This window comes from Protomyctophum bolini (genome assembly GCF_963924005.1).
Source record: "Protomyctophum bolini genome assembly, chromosome: 20".
In the NCBI taxonomy this organism is placed as follows: Eukaryota; Metazoa; Chordata; class Actinopteri; order Myctophiformes; family Myctophidae; genus Protomyctophum; species Protomyctophum bolini.
This window is the reverse complement of record NC_137881.1, coordinates 27,788,967-27,814,004: the sequence shown is the minus strand read 5'-3', so window position 1 is coordinate 27,814,004 and position 25,038 is coordinate 27,788,967. Positions and strand designations below refer to the sequence as shown.

General features: G+C 44.5%; 1 protein-coding gene across 1 annotated transcript in view; it reads left to right on the top strand.

Annotated features, from left to right (window-relative positions):
- Positions 1-25,038, top strand: part of svep1 (sushi, von Willebrand factor type A, EGF and pentraxin domain containing 1) — a 127,131-nt gene that overhangs the window by 13,785 nt on the left and 88,308 nt on the right. Inside the window, exons 2-3 of the mRNA XM_080792310.1 lie at positions 22,217-22,472; positions 24,647-24,823. Of these exons, the coding sequence (XP_080648436.1) occupies positions 22,217-22,472; positions 24,647-24,823 (433 nt within the window). The remainder of the gene's footprint in view (positions 1-22,216; positions 22,473-24,646; positions 24,824-25,038) is intronic.

Here is a 25,038-nt window from a genome sequence, read left to right as displayed (position 1 = left end):
TGGTTTGACGTCCTGAATTTGCCTCAAGAGTGTGGCTTATTCCAGGTACACACACACACGCACACACACACACACACACACACACACACACACACACACACACATACACACAGAGAGAGAGAGAGAGCGTGAGTTCACACAGTTCAGAGTAGACAAAGCTACACATGCAGACCTGGTCTGCAATGTGACCTGAGTGGAACAAGTGATATAATGGAGAGACAGATGAGGGAGAAAGGAAAAGAGAAGGAGGAAAGAGGAGGGGAGGATGGTGTAGTGATTAAATTCTGTGGTTTTTGCACCAGTATCCCTGCTATACAGCCGGGGTCTGGGATCGTCCAATCCCTTTCATATGCCTGCTCTCCTCTCCTCTCCTCTCCTCTCCTGTGCTCTTCCACACATGCTGTCTCCATGTCAGCTTTCCTACTACTGATCAAGACCAGATGACCATGAATGATCACACGATGACGAAACACTTGACACACTAACTAACTCACAACAAACCCTTATGCAAACACTTTTAGCATATATTCGGCTGAAATGTTCACAGAGTTAGGTCGCGTATATCCCGCGAGGACACACGGATTAACGACATTTCTCTATAGTCACCGATGGTCTGTGATGTGAATTGATAACCTAACCCCCCCCCCCCTCGATATCACCCGTGAAAGGCTGGTTTAATTAAGGTCAGCGCCATGAGCGGTTCACGGCAGCAGTTTGGAGCTTCTGGCTGCTGGTATATACAGGAGAGAGTCCTTAAAACACCCCCGTAACATCATGTCAGACTATACAGACCCTGGAGAGGTTCACACAAAGATTCCTTTTGGAAATGTAGTAGTCCCAGAGGGTGGTGGCGGTGGTGGTGGTGGTGGTGGTGGCTGTGGCGGTGCTTATGGGAGAGTGTGTGTCTCACCGCATATACTCTGCCATCTCTGTTGCTCCGTCGTCTCATCTCAAACCGGGTCTGACGCAGTCCTTATTTGTCGCACATGGGAACTCCCAACCCCGGGCTATATTACAGACAGAGAGGCTTGTTGTGTGTGAGACAGGCGTCGTCATCCCCCCCCCCCCCCCACACACACACACACACACACACACAGACACACCACTCAGCAGCGATGGGATTTACAGCGTCGAGACCGCAGCTCGTCCTCTTCAGCCGCAACTTTCATCACCTTTCCTTTAACCCTCCCTTCCCACAACCTCCCTCCCTCCCTTCAGGTTTTATAATACGAGGAATGGAACATGAAGACACGAGTCCCAGCGCTATATAACTGACGCAGCAGAACTCACACAAGCCTCACAGACTGCATATCCATCGCCGCATGCCAAGACAAAAAAACACACACAAACACACACACAGCTCATCTTGAGCCTATAGTCTCTTGGACTTGGATGTCGACGCCATCCGGTTTGTGGTTAATGCTATAGCGCGTCGATGCTGTTTCATATCCACTCGTTCCGTGTCCCGTGGTGTCGGCATGAACTACTCAAGTTCTGTTTTACACTTTGTCAAACAACGGACGTCACGTGGCGGAAATAGCCGATCTTACAAGCTCACATTTCACAGTGAATTAAGCTTACGGGACTGTGTTCTTTTTGAGGACTTGTCTTTCACCTAAAATGACATGACCAAAAAAAAAACGACTCCATGTTGAAAGTGATTGGGTATGAATGCATGTAAGTAAGCGTGGGGTGCGTTCACAAACGCAAGTTTAGGCAGTGTTGCTGATGCCGACGACACAACTTTACTTTACGCATCCTTTTGTTCTGACTTTCCCGTGTCGGAACGGGGTCGTGAAGCACAAGCTGTTGGCGCCGTTAAATGGGAGGATATATATACGGATACTGTTGACAGACAAAGAAAGCAAAGTCCTTAAAAAGTTCCATAAAAATATGACATGCGGCTTCCATGTGATGCCATATGCGCGCTCCGCTCTGTAGTCGCAATTATTATTGCCAGTCTAGACGACTTCGCTGAAAAGGCTTCAATTTAGTTATTGCCAATAACTTATTGGGCGTGCCTTATTATAGTGGTGCGTACAATGGGCTGGGCTTGGTAATAACCCCTTTTGGGCGGAAACCCCTTTTTGGAGTTTTAAACATTACGTTATAATTTAGCTATTGGAAAAATAGCAGATCTACAAGCTCATAGCGCGCCACCGAGTGGCGCGCTACGAGCTTGTATAGGTCTGCTATTTTTGAAAAGTCGTTGAAAAAGGGGCCGCAAATCTTTGAATATATATTTCAGAGCGAACATTTTTACTAAAATATTGGCTTCTGGGGGGGGGGGGGGTCCCTGGAACTACATATTTTTGAGATGGGGGTCGGTGGCCCAATAGAGATAATTCTGGGGGTCCTTGACATGAAAAAGGTCGAGCACCACTGCCATAGAAACATGGGTTTTTCAGAAAAATGTTAGCATTTAGAAGCATTTTTTTTTCGACCTCAGTCCAAAATGGGATAATAACTGTATTCTACACATCTAACTCGTCTCTCCCCCCCCCCAAATCTGACTCACTCTTTCTAAAGAGTCTGCTCTTCTGGCATTCCGTTGCATTCCACTGTCTCTTCTTTTTACTAGAATACCTGAGGCGCTGCCAGTTTGTCTCCGTCTCGTCCTGAATGTCTGCTTTTGTCTTTTTGGTTTTAGTTTCCTTTATAGTATTCATTTATCTGTCTTTTCGCTTTGATATGTACAGTACGTCTATACCCATGTCAGACGCTCCAGGGTGACTCGTTTATTTACCGCAGAGAATCAAGAAAATGTCTATGTTTGTACACGAACACTGAGGGTGTCAGTATAATACTACACAGTATGTGTGTTAACCCATTTAGGCCTGACCTCGGAAAAAAAACAAAAAAACAAGGCCTGCCAAGATACATTTTAGTAGACTAAATCAACTGTAGATTTAGTCGACTAAAATCTTATGATATTTAGTCGACTAAAACTAGACTAAAACATTCCGGAGTCACTAAAATGTGATTAAAACTAAATTAAAACTATTCAAGACGAGAGACTAAAATCTAAATGTGCTGTCAAAAACAACAACTGGTACACGCTGAGTGTGTGTGTGTGCACGTGTGTGTGTCCTCGCATTGCGTACGTGACTCACTGCGTGTCAGAAGAAGGCATGCGAGTTTTTGCGAGTAGTGGAGTGGAAACAACAGTGTTATTTCTGTCTCGGCCGGGCCGGGACGTTGAAAAACACACCCAGAACCCACAGCCTTAAGGCGGCGGGTCCAGTCCGGTCTCAGCCCAAAGCGCTTATCTGTGGTATCTAACTGTGGTGCTCCGGTCGGCCACAGCTGCTTATCATTACCAATCTCTGACGTCTTTTGGTGTTGTGTGTGTCCCCCCCCTATAAATGGAAGCTTGATGAGGTGTGTGTGTGTGTGTGTGTGTGTGTGTGTGCACACGTGCACGTGCGCGTGCGCTCGCAAGAGCGAGAGACGAGAAGAACAAGGGGATAGAAAGTGATAACCGGTGTGTCATTTCATCAATAGTTCTGTCTTGTCTTCAAGCCATTTGGGATGGTTATTCTCGTCTCAGTCGTTGCACGTGCCCTATATATATATACGTAGTATACTTTAAAGAAACGTAAAAAAAAAAGCACCCCCAAAAAACATTATACTTTTTTTTTTGCCCGAGGGGGGAAATTACTGCACTCTGCTTAGCCTTCAAACTGGGCCCAAAAGCAATTATTCACTTGCTACTTTAAACTCCCAACGTTGCAATTATCCTCTCCACAATCTTTTTCTTTTTTTTTGCCTCTCTTAAGAACTGGGCAGTCGAAATGAGCTCAGCATAGCGTATACGGAGAGAGACCGGGTGGGCGATCTTTAACTTCCCGGCCGGGGGCCAATGAAACGCAAGTGGCGACACAGAACTTTGAAAACTTCCCCCTCCCTCTTCGTCAGGAGGCACGGAGGCACCAATGTCATTTCAGTTGGCCCGTTGGCCCGCCGTAGGACTTTTGCAACGTTTGTTTCTCTTATTATTATTATGGTTCACTGATCCCCCTGAGATGTGTTTTTTAGGGCCTGAGCTCAAAATTTAAAAATAAATCTTCTAAATCCTCCAGTTTTCTGAAATAAATATTTTCACGGTTTTTCAAAAATAGCAGATCTACAAGCTCGTAGCGTGCCACTCGGTGGCGCGCTATGAGCTTGTATAGATCTGCTATTTTTCAATAGCTAAATTATAACATAATGTTTAAAACACCAAAAGGGGTTCCCGCCCCAAAAATGGTTTAAGGTTTTAATTGCTTTTTTTTTTTGGCAGATTCAGAGAGAAAGATGGGGGAGAGAGTCTCCAGCAGCTCAACTTCCAAAAAAATATAATATACATGTACAGTAATTGTGGATTTCAACATTGATATTATTAATTATGACATTAATCACACCAACTAACTCAGACACAAACCAGGATTTTGAATCTTAATAAAGAGGCTCTCCTGATTAAATAAAGGTTCAAACCCCCCCCCCCCCACCACCCCACCTCACACACACACAACACACACTCATAGACTAAAAAATAAATCCACAGAGACTATAGCTCTCACACACAGACTCGGTCTTACTTAAAACACCACAGCACAACTTCCACTTCATAGGTGCTGCTGACAACAGCCTTATAATAATAATAATAATAAAACTTTATTTGTATAGCACCTTTCATGACATGAAATGCAGCTCAAAGTGCTTTACAGAGAAATGGAGGATAAAAGAAAAGCATGGCAACAACATTAAAAACAAGCAGTAATGCAGTGAGGACATGAATAACAAAAAATAAAAAAAAATAAAAGATCAATTAAAAGCAATGTTGTAGAAGTGAGTCTTGAGCTGAGCTTTAAAAATGTCTACAGAGGCTGCCTGACGAAGGTACAGTGGGAGCTTGTTTATGTGTGCAGACAGAGGGGCAACGTGATTGTGCGTGCGTGCGACCGTGCGTGCGTGCGACCGTGCGTGCGTGTGAGATAAATGAGATGAGGTTTGGAGGGCACTTACACTCCTGGGCGTTGGGGTGGGGGGGGGAATTGTTAAGACTGATGCAGTGTCAAAGGTCAGGTGAGGTGTCCACTGAGGAAAGGAACCATCTGTCAGCAGCATTATTGGTCTTTGGAGGGGTGGTTTCTGCACTCACAGTGATATCAGTGAGTGTCTAAGGGTATGTTCATATACACTCTGGGTATACATGTTCAATAAACACATTTAGTGTTGATAGAAGGTGATGTACTGTACTTTACTGTGTGCATAGAGGGCAGTGCAATCCATTTCAGAAATATGCTAAAAACCACTTTAAAGGACCTATAACATAAAATTCAACTTTTTCAATTTCTTTTGTGTTTTCTATCCCCACAAATAACCAATTTTGAACAATCAGGCCTTCATATCATATCAGGTGCTTTAATGGAAATTGCTCTCAGGAACAGCTCAACTGATTTTGGTCTCATCGTGATGTCATAAATGATGTCACCCCACTTTGTATAATTCCTCCTCTTCAGTCTTCAGTTCCAAATTTGCATTTCCACTTTGTTTAAAATGTCCACCATTGTTGATTTTCCAAGCTGGCATGGAATGGAAACAAGCCTGGTTTTTTATCTAGCATCAGTATTATAATGACTCAAATATTAAATAATCTGCATTATCAGCACCCCCACCACCTCAGGACACCTCAGGCTAAAACTGATTTCGAAGTCCAGAAAGACAAGGCCTGGTTATATCAGAGTGGTGATTGAGGCTCAAACCATTAGAAATAACTTTGAGGGACATAGACAATATGATATTAAATATTAAAAAGCAGTTTTAAAATGCACGTTATTTGCGCTTTAAGCTCTATTCTTCACTTGACCTGGGTCCTCCAGGGGTCTATATTTTTTGACACTAGGGTTCATTCATGTGGTTAAAAGAGGTTTTAGTCCACGTTAAATACAATTACAGTATAAAAGATTATAGGAGGGTGTGGTCGTTTTTCTTCCCGGTTGACTGCTTGAAAACTTCAGGTAAAATGATACATGTTTTGCATTATGTAGAGTAGAAGATTGTGTAGCTTTCTTGTAACTCTACAGTATATATACAGTATGTAAACGTTGTGCTTTGAGCAGCCTGATCCGGTCTGCCATTAATGACTTACTAAACATTAGGGCTGCTGTGTCCACACTCCACACACTGTATAACGGTGTCGGAATCATCAGCGCTAACATTTAGAGGCATAATAAATAAAACAAAGATTAAAAGAGCGGGGTGGGGTGGGGGGTTATTTTGGCGCCGTCAGACGAGGAGGGGTTTACCAAAAGTGTTTTACATTTGGCACCTGAAGAAACCAAAAGTATTTCAAAGAGCCCAGCAGCGGTGGCAAGCTTGAATAACATGTTTTTTTTTTTTATGAAGAGAGGCATGTGTAGCTCTATTAGTAAAAACCACTTGCTATGTTGAGGTCGGGGGGGGGGCTCTCAGAATGCCAGATTCCATTGGCTTGTCTCCCCCCCACCCCCCTTAGATGTGTGCGCACATCTGTGTGTATTTGTGTATGCGTGTCTGTGAACCTCTGTGTGTGTGTGTGTGCAGGAGTATACAGTACTCCTGGTGTCGTGTGGTCTCTGTCTGTCTGTCTGTCTGTCTCTCTCTCTCTCTGTCTCTCTCTCTCTCTATATATATATATATATATATATATATATATATATATATATATACTGTATATTTATATGGCTGTGTACATGCAAAACCACAACGTGTGCATATAGTTGCGTACGTGACATGGTCTGTTTGTTTCTGTGTTTCTGTTGCTGCAGTGTTCCAAGTATAGCACCCATATATAGAGTATACACTCTTTTCACAGTAATCGCAACAGGTTTTTGAATGAAGTAATGAAGTGTGTTGGCAACGGGACAGCTCCCTTGGGGAATGATATACCCCCCAAAGCACTCGACGATGTTTGAGGGAAAAAACAAACAAAAACGCAACAATTATAATCAATTTGGATCCAAGGTAACAAAACATGAAATGCTGCTGTTGCCGGGGCAACATAATTTTTGTATTGTTATTTCACTTTTTATCCCATTTTGGCCGGGGAAACCCCTTTTGGTGTTTTTAAACATGATGTTATAATTTAGACGGTTGAAAAATAGCAGATCTACAAGCTCGTAGCTCTATGAGCTTGTATAGGTCTGCTATTTTTGAAAAATCGCGAAAATATTTATTTCAGAAAACTGGAGGATTTAGAAGATTTTTTTTGTGGAAATTTTGAGGTCAGGCCTAAATGGGTTATTTGGAAGCGGGACGCACGCATGGATCAGTATAACGTTAGGGAAACTGTGTCCGTGTTCCAGGTTCGTATTGATTCATGATGAGGTCTAGTGCAACTAGCCCGCCCCACAGGCTCTGAAGGCCAAGTCCATGCAACGGCAGGCCAACGTTTTTCACACTGCTGTAGATGGAACATTTCCAGGCTACATCCAAAAAACTCTGTTCCGACTTCACACGGTCCGTCTGGTCGCCGTGTGGAAAAGGCTCCGGATCTCCTTTCTGATGTTATCTTACGACCAATAAAATCTTTCTTCACGTTGTCGACAACTGAAACCAGAAAGAAATCACAGGAATCAAAGCGTTGGGGGGATAATTCATTTATCCCGTACCGTAAATTGCTGATTCCTCTTCAATTCCGTGTGGGGAGAAGAGAGGAGATTGCAACTGACGCCAAGAGAAATAAAGTTCTCAAGAAAGTGAAGTGAGAGAGAGAGAGAGAGAGAAGTATGAATATAATGAATGACCTACAGAAGCTACAGTACAGTATATGCAAGCGCGAGAGAGAGAGAGAGAGAGAGAGAGAGAGAGAGAGAGAGAGAGAGAGAGAGAGAGAGAGAGAATTGTACAACAACCACAATCAGCATAACAAAAGAAAGTATACTTTGTCTAGCTCTGTGCTGTGGTCTCGATTCATGGCCCGGATGCTATCAATCAAAGTGTCATTGATCCACTGAGAGCTATATAGCTTCGCTACAGCCAGAGCAACTCTCTCTGGCTTCAAGCCAGTTAACACCCTCAATCTGGAGCCAATAAAGACAGTGGCTCGCTTCGAGTTGCTTGACCACATTGTTGTCTTTGTTTGTGATTGCGTCCCTTCGAGGGATAATCGTATTGTTTGTGCGCTATGGGGGAACAGCCAGCGAGTTATTGACCCCTCGTGAATGTTCGGAAAAAATATCACGCAGCCTGACCGCCAGTCTTTTAACCACATGAACCCATACTGGTCCCCTAGGGCTCCGTACTATTGGTCCGCTAACTTTTCTGACGATACCAAAATGTCTTTGTCAATCCACAAGCCGATCCACAATCTCACAACACGACGCCACGTTGCAGCGAGTTAATTGTGAGCTTGCGTATATAGCGTGTGAAAACGTGTACGTCACCAAGAAAAGCTAGGGACGGCCCTCGTGGGCTTTAAATTCTAGCCCACATCACTCAGAATAGAGTGACGGTGGTGTGTTTTTGTAAATATTGAGCTCGTTCTTGGCGACAACATAGTGAACCAACACCAGGATGGATAGAAAGAACGTCGGGCCCAAATACATTAAAAAGGACAATGAAAATGTTGTGAACAAACACGGCTGTGCTTAGATACTTTGTTGAACGTTGTGTCTCTGCGCCCCGTGCGCCGTACAGCCCGAGATCCAAGCCATTCTATACGTCTTTCTGTAAACTCTGGGTCAATCTGGGTTCCTTGATGCTGTCTCCATGCTGGAAAGCTGAAAATCTAATTCCGTTTTCTGGCTCATTACCTTCGACGTGACCTGCTGTGGCACTTATTTACTGAGCAAGTCTGCACCGTTGTGAGGTCAGTTTAAAAAAAGAACGTATACAAGCACACCGGATACTAGTCGCTCAATGTAAACAAACCAGACAAGCCAACAAGTACTGTATGGCGGCCGCTACCACGTGACACAAATGTTGACGCCCCCCTCCAGGAGATTCTGGTACACACTATTGGCACATTTAGCCGAATGTTTTCTAAATTGATTCATTCACACACATTCACACACCGACGGCCGAGGCAGCCGTGCCAAGATACCAACCTGCTTGTTTGGGTCGGAGCGGTTTGGGGTTCCGTTTCTTGCGCACAGTACGCTTTCACTCTGACACGAAACTAGGGCTTCTAGTTTTGTTTATTGTCATGATTTGCCGAGTTGGCTTTGTACTTTCTTCTATTTTCCGGTTAAGAGATTTGGTGTAGAGGGAATAAGGACGGGACCAATTAAGTAATAGACCCCCTGTGGGGCTCCGGTCAACTGAAGTACGTTTTAAGTGGTTCAACAATAACAACTAGATGTCCTTTTGGACAGACCGTATTGTGGCAATGTGGCCTCGTCTGGCCTCATGTAGGTATAAAGTGCCAAGCTGGTGTTTGTCTGTTGGCACCGTGCCCGTGTTTCTGCAGCTCATTATTCACCCTCCCCTCCCAATCAAGCCAGCCTTCCTTGTCCAATTACAGTGAGTGGCACATATAGATTGGAGCGCGGGTATAACGGCTCCAAGTGTTTGCAGCTGAGGCCAGGGGGGAAATCAGTGGAGAGGACTTTCTCATTTGCCAGCCAAGATATAGCCCTCTCTTCCCTGGTGGTGCTCCATTGTAGAATGAGCCGTTTCACCCTTCCTCTCCTTCGCCCTCTCAGTCTCTCTGGTGTTCTCTTGTCTCCGTTTTGTCTCTATTGGTTGCGTTGTGATGAATGGTGTTGTGACAGGAGCCGGAGAGCTTACACAGAAAGCCCTTCAGCCCACTGTGTCTGGCAATTAAGTAGCTGTCCGCTCTCTCTTCTCCAAAAACTTTATGGCGTAATTACACTTCTTTTTTGCTCGGCCAAATTGAACTGAACTGGGTCTCTATACTGAGCCGAGTTGGGCTGGGCTCGTTTGATTCCACATTAGAAATGAAACCATGTGGAAAGAAACATCTATGAATATCGTGCAATGTCTTTTGAGTATAGTGCAAACAAAGTTGCATGCGCGTCACGGAGTGTAGTTACAGTGTCTAGTATTTAAACAGTGTGCTTACAGTGTACATATTTTATGTTATTTTTATTTAACATCATGAAGGATTTGCCATATAAAATAAAAAAACAAAGTTGTGGCTATTCTGCCACATACAGGGTATGACTTAATGGGAGAGATACAATGGTGTCATACTGTATTGCGAGTGGGTTTTATATCCCTGCTTCTGGTGCGACTGTATTAACATTAAATACATGCTTTTGGGAAATTTAGATTGTCTGATATGTATAGGCTATGATATCACACACGTTGTTAGAGCTCTAATGCCTCACAGCGAGTCCCCGCGGTTTGATTCCCGGGCCTGCCGCAAACTCACCAGGAGGAACCGTTAGGGAGGGGTTCAGTGTTTTTTATCTCAAGGACACTTTGACACGCAGCCATGGAGGAGCTGGGGATGGAAACGAGACACTTACTGTCTACCAGCTGGGCCACTGCAGCTCATAACGCATCATATAATAACCCCACACACAGTAGTTGTTAATTGAATTCACCTGAGGCAGGATTGTAGTAGAGTCTGTAGACTCTTAACATACTTTGCTGTGTCTCTTGCTGTGATGAGACGTAATGCGTTGTTATACGGTTCCAGTTCAGCTCCTGACAGACGGGGGGGGGGGGGGGGGGGGGCATTGCAGACAGAGCCCAGTCCATATAGACTAACAGAGGGTTTGTTTGTCTCTGCAGAGTGTCACAGTGACACGGTCCATTTGGTGAGACGGACGTGGCTTTATTGGCCACGTCTTGTCGTTAAAACACGAGACGGAACGAGCGAGTATGACCATATACTGCCACGGGGGAAAACAAGCGGGTCGTTTTGGGAGTAGAAAACATGTTTTTGTGACTTCATACTGACGCGGTTTAGAAAAGTAATTCAGCTGTGGAAAGTATATGGTTTGGAGGACCCTTTAAGTCAAAGTGCCTTAAAGGAGAATTCCATGCTAGAAGGCTTTCTTACCTTTCTTTGTAGTTGTTGCGTCCCCACCAAAGAGGTCCAGGTGTTTTTTTGGCTATTTCCCCTACCATAAGCCCTCAATGAATTGCATTGAATTGAATGGGAATTGAATGGGGTGTTGTGCTAATTCGCTTATTTCCATCGAAATAAGTAGTAGTGTGCCGCTTGGGATATTATTTACATTATGAAGAGAGGATATATACAAAAAGATAATCATTTTGAGTGATGGAAATAAGCGAATTAGCACAACACCCCATAGCCCCATTCAATTCCCATTCAATTCAATGCAATTCATTTAGGGCTTATGGTAGGGGAAATAGCCAATAAGGAGTTTTTGCATGTAGAGTTGCTGGCCAATAATGATGACATCAGGGATCTCCATATATGGGCTTAATATTGACAAAATCATGTGATAAGGCATGACCATATATGGGAACTGATGGGGAAATGCACGATTTCATATCATAGTTAACTGGGCGTGACCGCTACACATTCCTACACGGGTTGTGCTTTAATATAACCACGCCCCCGGGCAAGTTAAGTTTACTGAGGTTAAGGTTAGGTTTAGGTATAGCTTTACTGAGGTGGAGGGTTAGGTTTAGGCTGTCAATCACAGCACGTCACCTGCACAACCCAACTGACAGGAAATGCACAATTTCCTTTGTTTGCAACTGAACGGCATGGCTTCACGTGGATCTATAACGTCTATAATGTATATGAATCCATATTTGGGAGCTATCGACCCGATACGACCGCCGTTGTAGTTATAGCCACTTATACAGACAGACGGTTTAGCTCCGAAAGAGTCTATGGGCTGTATTTTGTGTGTCTTAAGTACCAGGTCTTATTACCTAACTTGAGTAAAATAAAGACCTGGAGGCGTGATCAATGCTCTTTGGCCACTCAGAATAGCCAAATGGCATTGACCACGCCTCCAGGTCTTTAGTTTACTCAAGTTAGGGAATAAGACCTGGTACTTAAGACACGCAAAATACAGCCCTATAGCTCATGATATCATCTGCCCAAATGTGGACAATGCAAGTCCATAAAGTGAATGAATGAGTAAATAAATATTAAATATTTCCAAAGAATGATAGAATGTGTGGGGTTCTACGAATCTACGGTAGCCTAGTGACAGTGTGCACAAGACATGTGAGATTGGCCCAGTGGTTTGTGAGAGTATAGAAAGACCCTAATAAGATCCTCTAATTTTTCTAATAGACTGTGTCCTCTTTCACGGCCAGTGCATTTCTCAGTGCATTTCTGTGCATGTGCTCTGCTATGTTTACGCAGGGTTCAAAACCTTTCGATATTACGCAGTCTGGGCTTTCCAGATTTGTTTGTTTTTGGATCTGCAGTTTAATTTGAGGCTAAATACCTTGGGGAGCCTCTAAGGAGACCACCCAAATATTTATAAGGCGCATGAAAAAGTCAAAGATGACATAGACAATATAATTAACAGTGTGGTCTGAATTCTAACATACATGTAGTACAGGTATGGTGTCTCTATATATAATATGACAAAAGTATAACAAAACATGCAGTGTTGATGGTTGAGGATGTTGCACAATGGTGGCAAAGTTGAGTCTGGTGTCCTCCAGATAATTTGCGTGTGTGTGCGTGCGCGTGCTGCGTGCGTGTGCGTGTGCGCGTGTGAGGGAGAGAGAGAGGGAGAGTTCTGTTCCGTTGGGTCCTGCAGAGTTGTTGTTGTTATTCTTACCACTCGAGCCAAGGAACAGATAGCATGTCAAAACAAGACGCTCACACTTCCGACCATGGGGGAGAGAAGCTTTCCGAGCGGATGCAGTCCACTTGCATTTTTTTATCCGCCGTTGGAATGCCTGCAAATGAGATTCTTCCTTTTGGGATAGATTTTGCAGGAAGCCAAGAAGAAAAAAAAAAAAGAGAGAAAAAAAATAAGGAAAACAAAACATGCAAAGATGTATGATTGGGAAGACTTCCTTGTCTTTCTCATTCACTGATGTGGTTCCTCTATACTCCCTCTCATGAGTGACCCATAGCAGCATTTTGTCTTTACTAAACAGTAGTTGCTGAATGAACAAGATGGCACCAGCAAGGCCCTGTGGGGGTGCTGAACATGACACGATGGACCCTTTCCATATTCCATAGCTTAAAATGGGGTGCATTTTGCATCCCAAAACGCAGTTTATAGTTAACACATTCTGACCTGAGATCAGATTCACACGAGGTTTCCACTGGACACACACTGGTCTGATTTAACCCATTCTGACCTGAGATCAGATTCTAAAAATGTCAGTCGTTCTTCGATTTTTCAAAAAATAGCAGACCTACAAGCTCGTAGCGCGCCACTCGGTGGCGCGCTATGAGCTTGTAGATCTGCTATTTTTCAATAGCTAAAGCATAACATGATGCTATCACCAAAATGGGTTCCCGTTCAGAATGGGTTAAGGGAAGCAATACAACAAAGACCTCTGCATCCACGGGATGCACTACTGTACTACTGTACTGTTTTTTATTCTAGTTTATTTCGCTAGCTTTAGTTATAATAATAATTTCTTCTTCATGTTTTCTACATGAATTTAACCACATTATAACCAAATAAAATTAAATGGGAGTTAAATGCTGAAATTTGTAAAAAAAAAAAAAGAAGCAAAATATGACTCCTAACGTCGTTGGAAGTGCAGGGACTCATAAAATGTCCCTGGGACTCGTCTAAAAGACCACCCCTGCATCCCGGGACTCATTACATTGAAAACCTATTTACATCACAGCCATAGTGTTGTTTGTTTTCATCCTCCCACTGAAAGACAGAACGTCGACGTATGTAAAAGAAAGATACAAAAACGTGTCAATCAAATGAACACGGTAAACGTCTGCTCCGATAATTTGAAGGAAGCGTATAAAGCCGTATAATGACACAAAAATGACGGTTTTATAACAATTATTATACTTTTTTGCAACATTTACAGAAATCTTTGAACATATTCTCTCAGTCGCGAATGTTTTTAACTTTTGCTTCTGGGGGGGTCGGTGGCCAATTACATAATAGTCTCTGGGGGTCCTTGTCATGAAATATTGAGCACCACTAAATCTAATATAGAAATATAGGTATTTCAGAAAACTGTCAGGATTTAGAAGACATTTGTAGAATCGTCCTTGCGTCTAAACAGGTTTTAAACCGGTTTTATTCAAGTTATGGTTCATCGATGCATGTCTCCGACTCACTATACCGCACACACTTTGCCAGGTGCGCTCGGACTTGAATCAAAGCCCGTTGAGCTGTCGGAGAAGCCAGTGGGGTTCTAATTTAGTATTCAGGATCACTGGCAGGCGCATAGAGGCCTTTGATTAACAGCTGGGGTACCTTGGCACCTCAGACGAGAGCCCCTCAAGGTACATGGGAAATGCTCCTTGGCACACTTTGCCCCAATGAAAACGAGGCAACATCGCGTTTGAAGTTTGAATCTTGCCAGCATCTGTCGGTGGGGCAAAAGTGATTTTCTCTATACCACACGTGGATCAAATTATTATTAAGCCCCGGTGGGTGATCAGAAGTGAGTCGGTTTGATAACGCGTGCAGTGCACGCACATTCCTGTTGATTGGGTTAACCCACTTCGGGTGGGAACCCCTTTTTGGTGTTGGCATTATGTTATGCTTTAGCTATTGAAAAATAGCAGATATACTTAAGCTCATAGCGCGCCACTCGGTGGCGCGCTATGAGCTTAAGTATATCTGCTATCTGCTACGAGCTTGTATAGGTCTGCTATTTTTGAAGAATCGTTAAAAGTGACATGAAAGTGTTTGAGAACGACTGACATAGAAAAACATAGCTTTTTCAAGAAGACAGTCGGGACTTAGAAGACATTTTGCAGAATCGTTCCCAGGTCTAAATGGGTTAATTATTCATTGACGTCTGAAAGTGCACGTATACGTACTGTATGGAGTGCTTATTGTCTCCCCACTCATGTCCCTTGCCGGCCGGCCGAGTGCCGGAGATTGTTTCGCTTCTCTTTGCTATAATCCCTGTGGGTCCATGTGGTCTCATTGCTTATCTCAGCATAGCTCTGACCGATATCTGGGGCTTTCAGACACAGACAAACACTTTCACCAATCCTGTCACATCCTGCTTCTTATCTCGTCTCTGGCAACCCGTGTCTAATAACATTGCAGGGGGGGTTGCCAAGTTGCATAGTTGAGGAAATGCATGGGATGTGTTGTTGTTGTGTATGAGGTTGTGTGTGGGGGGGGGGCTGACATACTGCATTTGCAACTGTACTCTAATGTTATACAAATGCACATCTCATGCTCATGTACTGTAGATTACTACATTCGAGGTTTGGCTCACATGGTTCATTTTCCTGGCACAGCCCCCTCTGTGTCTGTCTCTCTTGTACAGTACATATCACGTACTGTATACTGTATACCCTGCCGTCTTATAACTATTGACTACATACAGTAGCCAAAAAAGGGTTCAAAGCCTTGTTTTGTGCATTAGTGCATGTGATGTGTCTTGGCTCTCCGTCCGAACTCCATATCTGTGAAACAACTGGTCGATCTATAGCAGGCTATCTGGGTATACAAAATGCATTTTTTGGTGATTCAGGAAAGCCTATATAGTCTGGAATTCCAATTCACTGGAGTAGTGTTTCCGCCAGTAATGTTCTCGTGGTGGGGTAGAGAGAAAGGCCTCTGATCGCAGATCATTCCGACTCCGCCGTGCAAAAGCTCTCCACTGGAAAACAATACTAAAAAAAAATCCGGCCCGCTTATATGGCTTGCTCCACTATTTACTGCATGTTTAGGCCAGGCTGTTCAGTGGTGGGAGAAATGCCCCAGGGTGTTCTGTATTGTTGCCATTCGGCCAAACAACTGACGATTGAAAGAATTGTTTGTACCAGCATCAACTAAGATGTTGAACGAGGCTCTGAAACAGCAGTAACTGTGTGAGGCTAGATTATCCACATTATGTGTGTAATGTTGTGTCTCCCTCTGTAATGTGTTTTTGTCTGTCATTGATGTTTTATGTGTGGCTGTAGCTGGGATGAAAGCCCAAGACAAATTTCCCTTGTGGACCATAAAGTTTACCTTGACCTTGACCCAGTGATGGATGTATGGGGGTCTACTTCAGTAGTACTGTATTGTATTCACACCTAATGAGATGTAGCATTAGAGTCACACAAATAAAGCAAACATAAAACAAAACAAAATGAATCACAGATGGGGGCTTCTTCTCCCAGAGATGAGATATTCCCTGCAATCCCCCATGCTCGCAGAGTACATAAAGACCCCGCCCACATGAATAAGGCTATAGTCTTCCCCGCACTCGATTCGAATCTGATTGGAGGAACTTGACTCCATGTCATCCCCCCCACTCTCTCTCTCTCTCTCTCTCTCTCTCTCTCTCTCTCTCTCTCTCTCCTTCCCCGTCACTCTGTTAACTGTCATATCGGAATAAAACATAAAAAATGCCCAAAATACAAATGAAAAAGAAAAAGAAAACAATCTAATAATCAAATTATTATGCACTTACACATGCAGACATGATGCGCGTGCACACACGCAGACACAAACACACACACACACACACACACACACACACACACACACACACACACACACACACGTATATAAGGGAATGTATAGGCACGACAGAATTGTTGACCTATTGGCTAAGGACATGAGTTCATAAACTTCATATGTTTCATCATCTGCCAAAATGTATAAGCGCTCACGTGTTTCAACTGCCATGTTGTTCATGCACAATAATGAAAATGATGCCTTTTCAGATGTCACAGCTAAATACACCAGATAGATATTGTTGTTGTTGATGAGGACAGACTTTCTTGTCAAATGTGAATGCAAATAAAGATGTTACCTGTGCAGTGGTTTTAACCAGTGGTCCTTCAGGGGGTTCCAGGTGGTCCCCAGCTAAAAGGATGGAGTTGGTAACGAAATGGACTCTCAAGAGTTAAATTATTATTAAACATCTGCATTACTAAAAATATACAAGTCTACACAATTAGAGAATGTAGAAGAACTGTTATTTTGATCATTTGGGCTGTTGTCTCTCCTAATGGTATACCGACATCAATACAGCATGGAATTGTATAGACAACAAAACGCTACAGTTTTTGCCGTGTCTGCGAGGCTGAATCTCATCAAGTGGTGGTTCTGTGGCTCAAATGCCCCAATAAATAATGGTCCCTTGTATTGAAAAGGGTTGAAAACCCACTGCTGTTAAAAAGGTCAGCTCCTTCCCACGCGCTGGTGCGTGTGGTTATCTTTTAACGTTCTTTACTGCGGCCCCAAACTATGCGGCGAGTATTTGTGGAGAGGCTGTTATTAGTGGGCCTTGTGTGTGTGTGTGTGTGTGTGTGTGTGTGTGTGTGTGTGTGTGTGTGTGCTCTGCGTGGTGTCATCTCCAACCATCTTCTTACACCAGAAGTTGACTCATATGAGCTCACGCGGAAACCGCTGTGGCCCCCACGGGCCCCTTTTGAGCAGTCACCCAATGAAAGGGCCTAAAGAAATACCACCGAATGCACTCTCTGGCACGCACGCACGCACACACACACACACACACACACACACACACACACACACGGTGGTGAGGACGTCAACATTTTAGGACACCACTTTTATTTAAAAAGAATCTCCCTTTTTGGCCATTTGTAACAATGTGTGAGCTCGAGTCCAAATGATATGGACTGACACACAGGCACATACGCACGCAAATCATTAGCACACGCGCGCGCGCGCACACACACACACACACACAGTACACAGTACACACACACACACAGCACAGCACATTGACATCACTGTGGTGACCGGTGTCGGGGCCACAGAGGACCAGGGAGGGCCCCCCTCTCCTCTCCTCTCTCTGTAATGAAGCCGTGCGTCTTATGTGTGCTCTGACAGCTGCGGGAGTGGACCGGGCCGGGCTGGGAACCCGTAGAAACCAGGGACGGAGCCTTTGAGGATCACAGGAGCCGCCATGGGCCGGGCTCTCCCCAATCTTCTATTCTCTCTCTCTCTCTCTCTCCATCCCTCATTCCCTCCCTCCCTCTGTCTCTCCTTCGCTCCCTCCCTCCCTCCATTCGTGGGGCTCTGTAATTATGTCTCCTCCGCCCGGAGACTGCTTGAAGTGTAGCCAATTAAGACAATAAAGAACAGAACTTTCTCTCCCTCTTCTTCCTTCGCCTCTTGTCGTGTTTTTGTCTTTCCTCTCCCCGTCGTCTCCTTCCCGTGGCTCGACGGCGGCGGTCGATGGCTTCGCCTTTTCTCCTCCATCGCCCGCACACCTCTCGCCGTCGATCTGCAGAGTCATTATTAGTGCTCATTTTAGGCACGGAGCTCCTTCGTTGCACATGCTTTGTTTGCCTCCCGTCACGGGGCATAGCAGCCGTAGCCCACTGTGCTTTTGGCAGTAAGTAAGTAGCCTTGCCGAGCCATGAGGCCCATAGGGGCAGAAGCCTATCTCCTGTTTCTGTAGCGTGAGGCAGCTTGATGTACAAACAAGTACACCCCCTGGACATGACGCTAGTATGTCGCAGGGACTTACCCCCCAATCCAACCGTTGATGCTGAGTGTCAAGCAGGGAGGCACTGGGTCCCATTTTTAGAGTCTTTGGTATGACCCGGCCGGGGATTGAACCCCGACCTCCCAGTCTCAGGGCGGACACTCTAACCACAAGGCCACTGAGCTGGTGCAGTGGTACAGTTGAAGCACATCACTGAAGCCATGACCTCTCCAGTGACGTCCAGGAGGACTATAGTCACCTTCCATATTATATAGCAAACCACGAGGCGGCTGCTTGGCCCGACGAGGTTGCATTTTCTAAATAAAACATTTAACTGCAATGAAGAGCATATAATCTTGCTGTTTGAGTATATCCAGGGGTGTGAGGTGTAGTGCTATAGTCAAGAGCACCTGCCCCTTTGCCCCTCTGTTCAGCAATGTATACCCTTTTGAAAGTTCATTTTCTTTGTACAGTTTGTTCATTTTATTTTTTATTTTGTACAGTTTACAGTATATGTGGCACATGGTGGCATCAACCAAGACTGGATTAAAAGAAAGATATAGAGTGAGCCGTGCAGGAGGATACGGTAATGGTGATGAACACCAGTTACAAACATTTCACTCAGTGGCTACGGCATGCACGCACGCACACGCACACGCACACACACACACACACACACACACACACACACACACACACACACACACACACACAAACACGTCACCCCAATCACAACAGTCAATATACATGTGGTGTTCATCAGACAGACAGACTTATCAACCGTGTATCAACACACACACAAACACAAACACAGTACTTTTTTTTTTTTTATGTTTTTTTGTGGCTTTCGCCTTTTTTATGGAGGGACAGACAGTATAGGCTGACAGGAAATGAGGGAGAGAGATGGGGGGGGGGGGGGGGGGGGAGACATGCAGTAAAGGCCCGTCAGGATCGGGAGTCGAACCCGCGGCCACACTGCCAGACTGGATTGCCAGCCAATGTGGCTGGACCGCTGAGCCACGGCCCAGGCCAACACATTTTTAACTGAAATTACATTCTTTTGTGTGATTTTTCTCCACTGAGCATTTTTTTTGCAGATCTTAGATCGGAGTGCAATTCTCAGTCCTTCCACATTCACACATCCACATGACTTTTTAGACATCCCTATTTTTGTTGTGAGCTGTAGACCATTATTTATGCTATTTTTTCCAAATCATTGTTTTTGCCACACACCCTATTGTTTCCTGAAATGACGCCTCTGCATCTGGGACCCGTATAAGCAGGTGTAATCCTTACAGTATAGATTTAGCAACACTGCTAGTATAGTTAGTTAGTTAGTTTATTTATCTCAGTCATTTTTAAACAATACAGTTGAACATTCAGAATGAGGGTTACAAAGTTACAGTTTGACTGAAAAGGTTTGGGCTGAAGCCGAAGCTGCTTATGCCCACCTTATTAATGATTCAAATAATAAGGTGAAAAAAAAGAACAGAAAAAAACAAAAGCAAGAACAAAAGCATGGAAAGTAAGTAAGTAAGTAAGTTACTATAGTAGTGAAAAGCAGCCTTTACTAGTGGTTACTACTAGTAACCACAAGCTCCTTTGGTCATTTTTTTCTTCATAATTAGTTTTTTTGAGTTTCCATGCAAACCCTCTCGCCCTCGCTCCAAATATCTCCTACGAACAAAACCATAAGACGTTTAGCTTGCTCTGCATAGTAGTAGAGCTAGCAGCTGGCTCTATTCAATGCTTTTTTTTTTTTTTATCCCAGAGAACATATAAAGATATGTTTCTCTTGACTTTAACGTCCTGTCTAATTGTATGTGGCGCATTGTAAACGGGTTGTTCTAAAGTTAGGTTTGGGAACTGTAGCCGGTGTCTGGAGGACCGTGGCATGGCATAGGCAATAGGCCCGGGCCTGCTAGCTATATAGCGCCAGCCAGCCCCCGTGCTCCCGGTCGGTGGTTTGCAGACCACTGTGGCAGCAGCTGGATTGCTTGTTGTTGGGAGAAATAATTACAATTGTAAGAGTTTTTCTCTACAATTTCTTTCTGTATTCTTTATTTTGTTTTTTACCCCCGTACTGCCCTCGTTTTCTTAACTTTGCTGATGTAGTGTTTTGAGGAGTGCTGGAATCGAAGGCTGTTCTTAGTGGTCGCAGTGTGACGCTCTTTGTTGTTGTTCAATTTAGTCGCAGCATGTCAATAAAGCCCCAGAGTATTCTGGTATAGACTGAAAGAAATGTGTGGCTATTGATGTATTTGACTTTGCTTGTTTTTGAGTGGTGCAACCACTCCAAGGAACAGCAATGTCCGTGTTCACCTATGTGCCTATGTACCTACGTACATTATGTGGACATGAGCACCAGTATATGACTATTAGTACCAGTAGGGGGCGCTGTTTTCCAGAAACCGAGAGAGATAGTATTAGTGCTGCACTGTTGCCTGCTAATGAGAGAGAGAGAGGAGAGGAGGGGGGGGGGGAAGGGAGAGGGGAGTTGCACCACTCAGTTCACACGGGTGTGATTTTTTTTGGTATGTTTGCGTTAAGAGGTTTTTCCCCTTTGCGTGTATCTTCCATGTTGTACATTGCTTTGTTGTATTTAATAGCCCTTATACCCGTTGTGGCCGCAGGGGTTACTGTGCTCTGGGTGCGTTAGTTAAGACCTCCATATTATTATGGCCAATGCCTGTGTGAAAAGTGGGAGTGATTGGTGCAGGCGGTGAGGAGATACGGCGGTGTTTCTGACAGACAGACATTCAGACAGACAGACAGACAGACAGACAGACAGACATTGGCTGAATTATAGTATGATTATAGTATGATGATGATTATAGTATGATGATGATTGTTACTAAGGAGTAACAAATGCATCTTAGACCCTCAGTTCAGTCAAGACAACTCATGAATGGATGACATATACAGTATATTGAATATAAAAAGCAATATATTTATTATGATTTGGCGATGAATTGGATCTGCTTTTTAGGTACCGGTACTCTGATTAAGCGCATCAGTCCCAAACATAGGGACACCGAATCCCCGTAACAGCATATGGTAGCTATTCTGGAGGGGGATGAGCAGCAAAAGTTTAAGCAGACTGCATAAAAGAATATGTTTTAGGTGTACTTGGATATATTCGTACTAAATTATCCTGTCAAAAGTCACAGATGACTTGCCAGATAGACCTTCACCTGTCAGTGTGTATACAGTATAGTAATTGTGAGTATAGTACAAATGCACACAGCAATTTGGAAATAACTTGTCTTGGGCCACTTCCCTATACTTCCTTCACAGGTGTTACCGATGATACTAATGAAGGCTCTGTTCCATTCTGGTCAAACAGAGTCAGGGTGCTGCTGTTGTGCGTGTCGGCTCACTGGAAACACTCTGCTACACCAGTGTGTCTCAAAGTGTCCTTGAGAGTGGGTTCCAAATGGACTGGTGTACATGGTGTGTAACTCTGAGAGTGTAAAATGGAACCAATTTGGTTCCATTAGTGTTGGTTCCATTTGTACACTCAGAGTTATGGGGGTCATTGAAAAAAAAATTGAAAAAAGTTTGAGAACCACATGCACACTAAATGGAACAGCTAGAGCCTTAATTAGTATCATCGGTAACACCTGTGAAGGAAGTAAGGAGGCAGCCTGGAAGTAGGATATAGCCCATTGACTCAAAATCCGTCTCTCTCTCTCTCTCTCTCTCTCTCTCCTTGCAGCAAATCCTGCGCCACTCGCGGGCCAACGCCACCCGGGTCATCTTCCTCATCACCGACGGCTACTCCAACGGCGGCGACCCGCGGCCGGTGGCCGCCACCCTGCGGGAGCGCGGCGTGGAGATCTTCACCCTCGGCATCTGGCAGGGGAACATCCGGGAGCTCCACGACATGGCCTCGCACCCCAAGGACCAGCACTGTTACCTCGTGCACAACTTCGCCGAGTTCGAGGCTCTGGCGCGACGGGCGCTGCACGAGGGTGAGTGAGTGAGTGCAGAGGAAATACAAACACTTTGAATTTATTGAGTTTCTTGTTAATGTGTGTACATGTTGTCGTGCTACTTTTTTAGACCCAGTGGTTTTCAACCCTTTTCATGTCAAGTGCCCCATTATTTATTCTGCATTTTGAGCCACGGGCACCACCTTTTGATGGCATTTAGCCTCTCAAAAGACCCACAATTTGTGTTGTCGTTGGATATGATTTTTTTCCACGATTCCATGCTGTACTGAACTTGGTGCCATTAACATTAAGAGAGATAACAGGCAGGCAAAAATGATTCTGCATTCTCTCTAAAGTAGTAGAAGTGTAGACTTGTAATTCAGTAATGCAGATGTTTAACAATAATTTGAGAGCGTACAATGAAACCAAATGGACCCTGAGCATTTTACGTGATAGCCCCACTTGAGATGCCTGCTTTCATCCACGCTCACTTTCCCCTGACAATTTGAGCCAACTCATACTGAAGGTGCTCAATCTAGTTTTAATAACACAAGGGGATAGTATATTATTAGATATCTTCTACCGTCTGCATGCAGGGTTTTTCGTGCTACACTCCCTCCCTAACTCCCGCAATTACTCGCCTCATCATCATTTGCACCGGAGTTATGTTCCTCTTCTATGTGTGGAGGTTTTGACCCTGTTATAACGTAGGACAATATTGTTTCTTTTTTAAGTCGTCTTCTCATGGTTCTGTGCTCTCATGTCCTGCCAACAGCCATGCAGCTTCAATCCCATTCATGACATGACGACGGAACGCCCGCTTCCCACAGTTCTGCGGGACTTCCCGCTCGCTCGTCAAGCGGAAATGGGACTGTCATGGTTGTCAAATATCAATTGCAGTTGAATCGCTTCCTAAAAACACGACCAGCTAATATAGCGCACGCGTGCGTGCGCACACACGCACGCACACACACACAGTCACAAACCCAGGCAGTACTGTCTGTAGGTAGAGTATAGTGAATGGGTCAGGGTATTAGTCACAGTCAGACAGAGGAAGGATGAAGGCTTTTACAATGAAAGCCAGGCCTCGTGGCTATCTATCAGCTCAACCTCCGTTCTCTGACACATCCTATAAAAAACAAACCTCTGAGATGGTTGGGGTGGCTGAGAGAGACCCCGTCCTCTTGTACTCCTGATGTGTTCCGCTGCTGACCTGGGGTCAGATCTGACCAGAGCCTTCTTCTCCAATGGATAACCTGCACACTATAGAGCGCCGCAGTCCCTCCCCCTTTCAGAAAAACGAGTGGCCCAGGAAATGAAACCCCAATGCATTCTCCCATCGGCACTTCTTTTTAAAGTTTATTTAAAGACGGTTACGCCGCGGACAAAGCCAACATTTCTACATTATCTCTAAAGTAGCAGAAGTGTAGACTTCTTGTAAATTAAGTAATGCAGATGTTTAACAATAATTTAACTCTTGATAAACTTTATTCGTTTTATTTATTCATTTTACGCTCTCAAAGAGAGCTGGGGACCATCTGGAACCCCCTCAAGGCCCACTGGTGGTCCCCGGACCATTGGTTGAAAACCACTGTTTTAGTCAAAATAACCCTTTGCCCTTTAAAACAAATCAAAACGATAACACTGCAGCACTGCACCGGCATTAGTGTCACGATATCAGTCTGTTGCACACTTTTACTGTTTAGTGATGTCCTAGTGTTTCCTGTTTTTCCCTAGTGGTGTTTGCCTGTCTTGTCTTACCTCCTTGTGATTACTATAGTTTTCTCCACCTGTGTCCTGTTAGTCTCCCAGCCAATCCCAGTGTTGATTGTTTGTTCTGTTCACCTGTGTATTGTGATCCCTGTGTCTACTTAAACCCTCAGTTCCTTATGTTCCCTGCTTGACTATGGATGTTGTTATGGTGTTCTCAAAGTACAGTAGTGTTTCCAGTCCTACAGTACGTATGTGTATTCTATGTTATCCTGAGTTTTGGGTGAATAAATCCCTCTGCATTTGACCTCCTGCCTTTAAACCAGTCTGTTCTGCATTTTGGGTCCTATACTTCTGAGTCGCACCGTGACAGTTAGGCTTGTTGCTATATAGCCACACCATTAAAAGCTCTCTCTCCTCAAGTCTCACGCTTTCTCAGTGTCAGTGACCCAGTATAAGCTTGTTGTTAATAACACGGTGTGTTCTTTCTTTGCGTGTTCCAGACCTCCCCACGGGCAGCTACATCCAGGAGGACCTGTCTCGCTGCTCGTCCCTGTGCGAGGCGGGCAGCGACTGCTGCGACCTGATGGCCAGCTGCAAGTGCGGAACGCACACGGGCCAGTACGACTGCGTCTGCGAGAAGGGACACTACGGGAAGGGCCTGCAGCACGAGTGCACAGGTAGGGGAGGAAGAATTAAGCACACACAGCTGGCTGCTGCTTCGACGTCACACTACTTAAGTATACAGACCATACAGTAGACTGTCTGTGTTGGGGGTTTGTGAGTGTGTGTGTGTGTGTGTGTGTGTGTGTGTGTGTGTGTGTGTGTTCTAGTATATTGCACAAAATTGGCCTATAAAGTCATCTTACTCTTGAAGGGCTGTATTTTGCGTGTC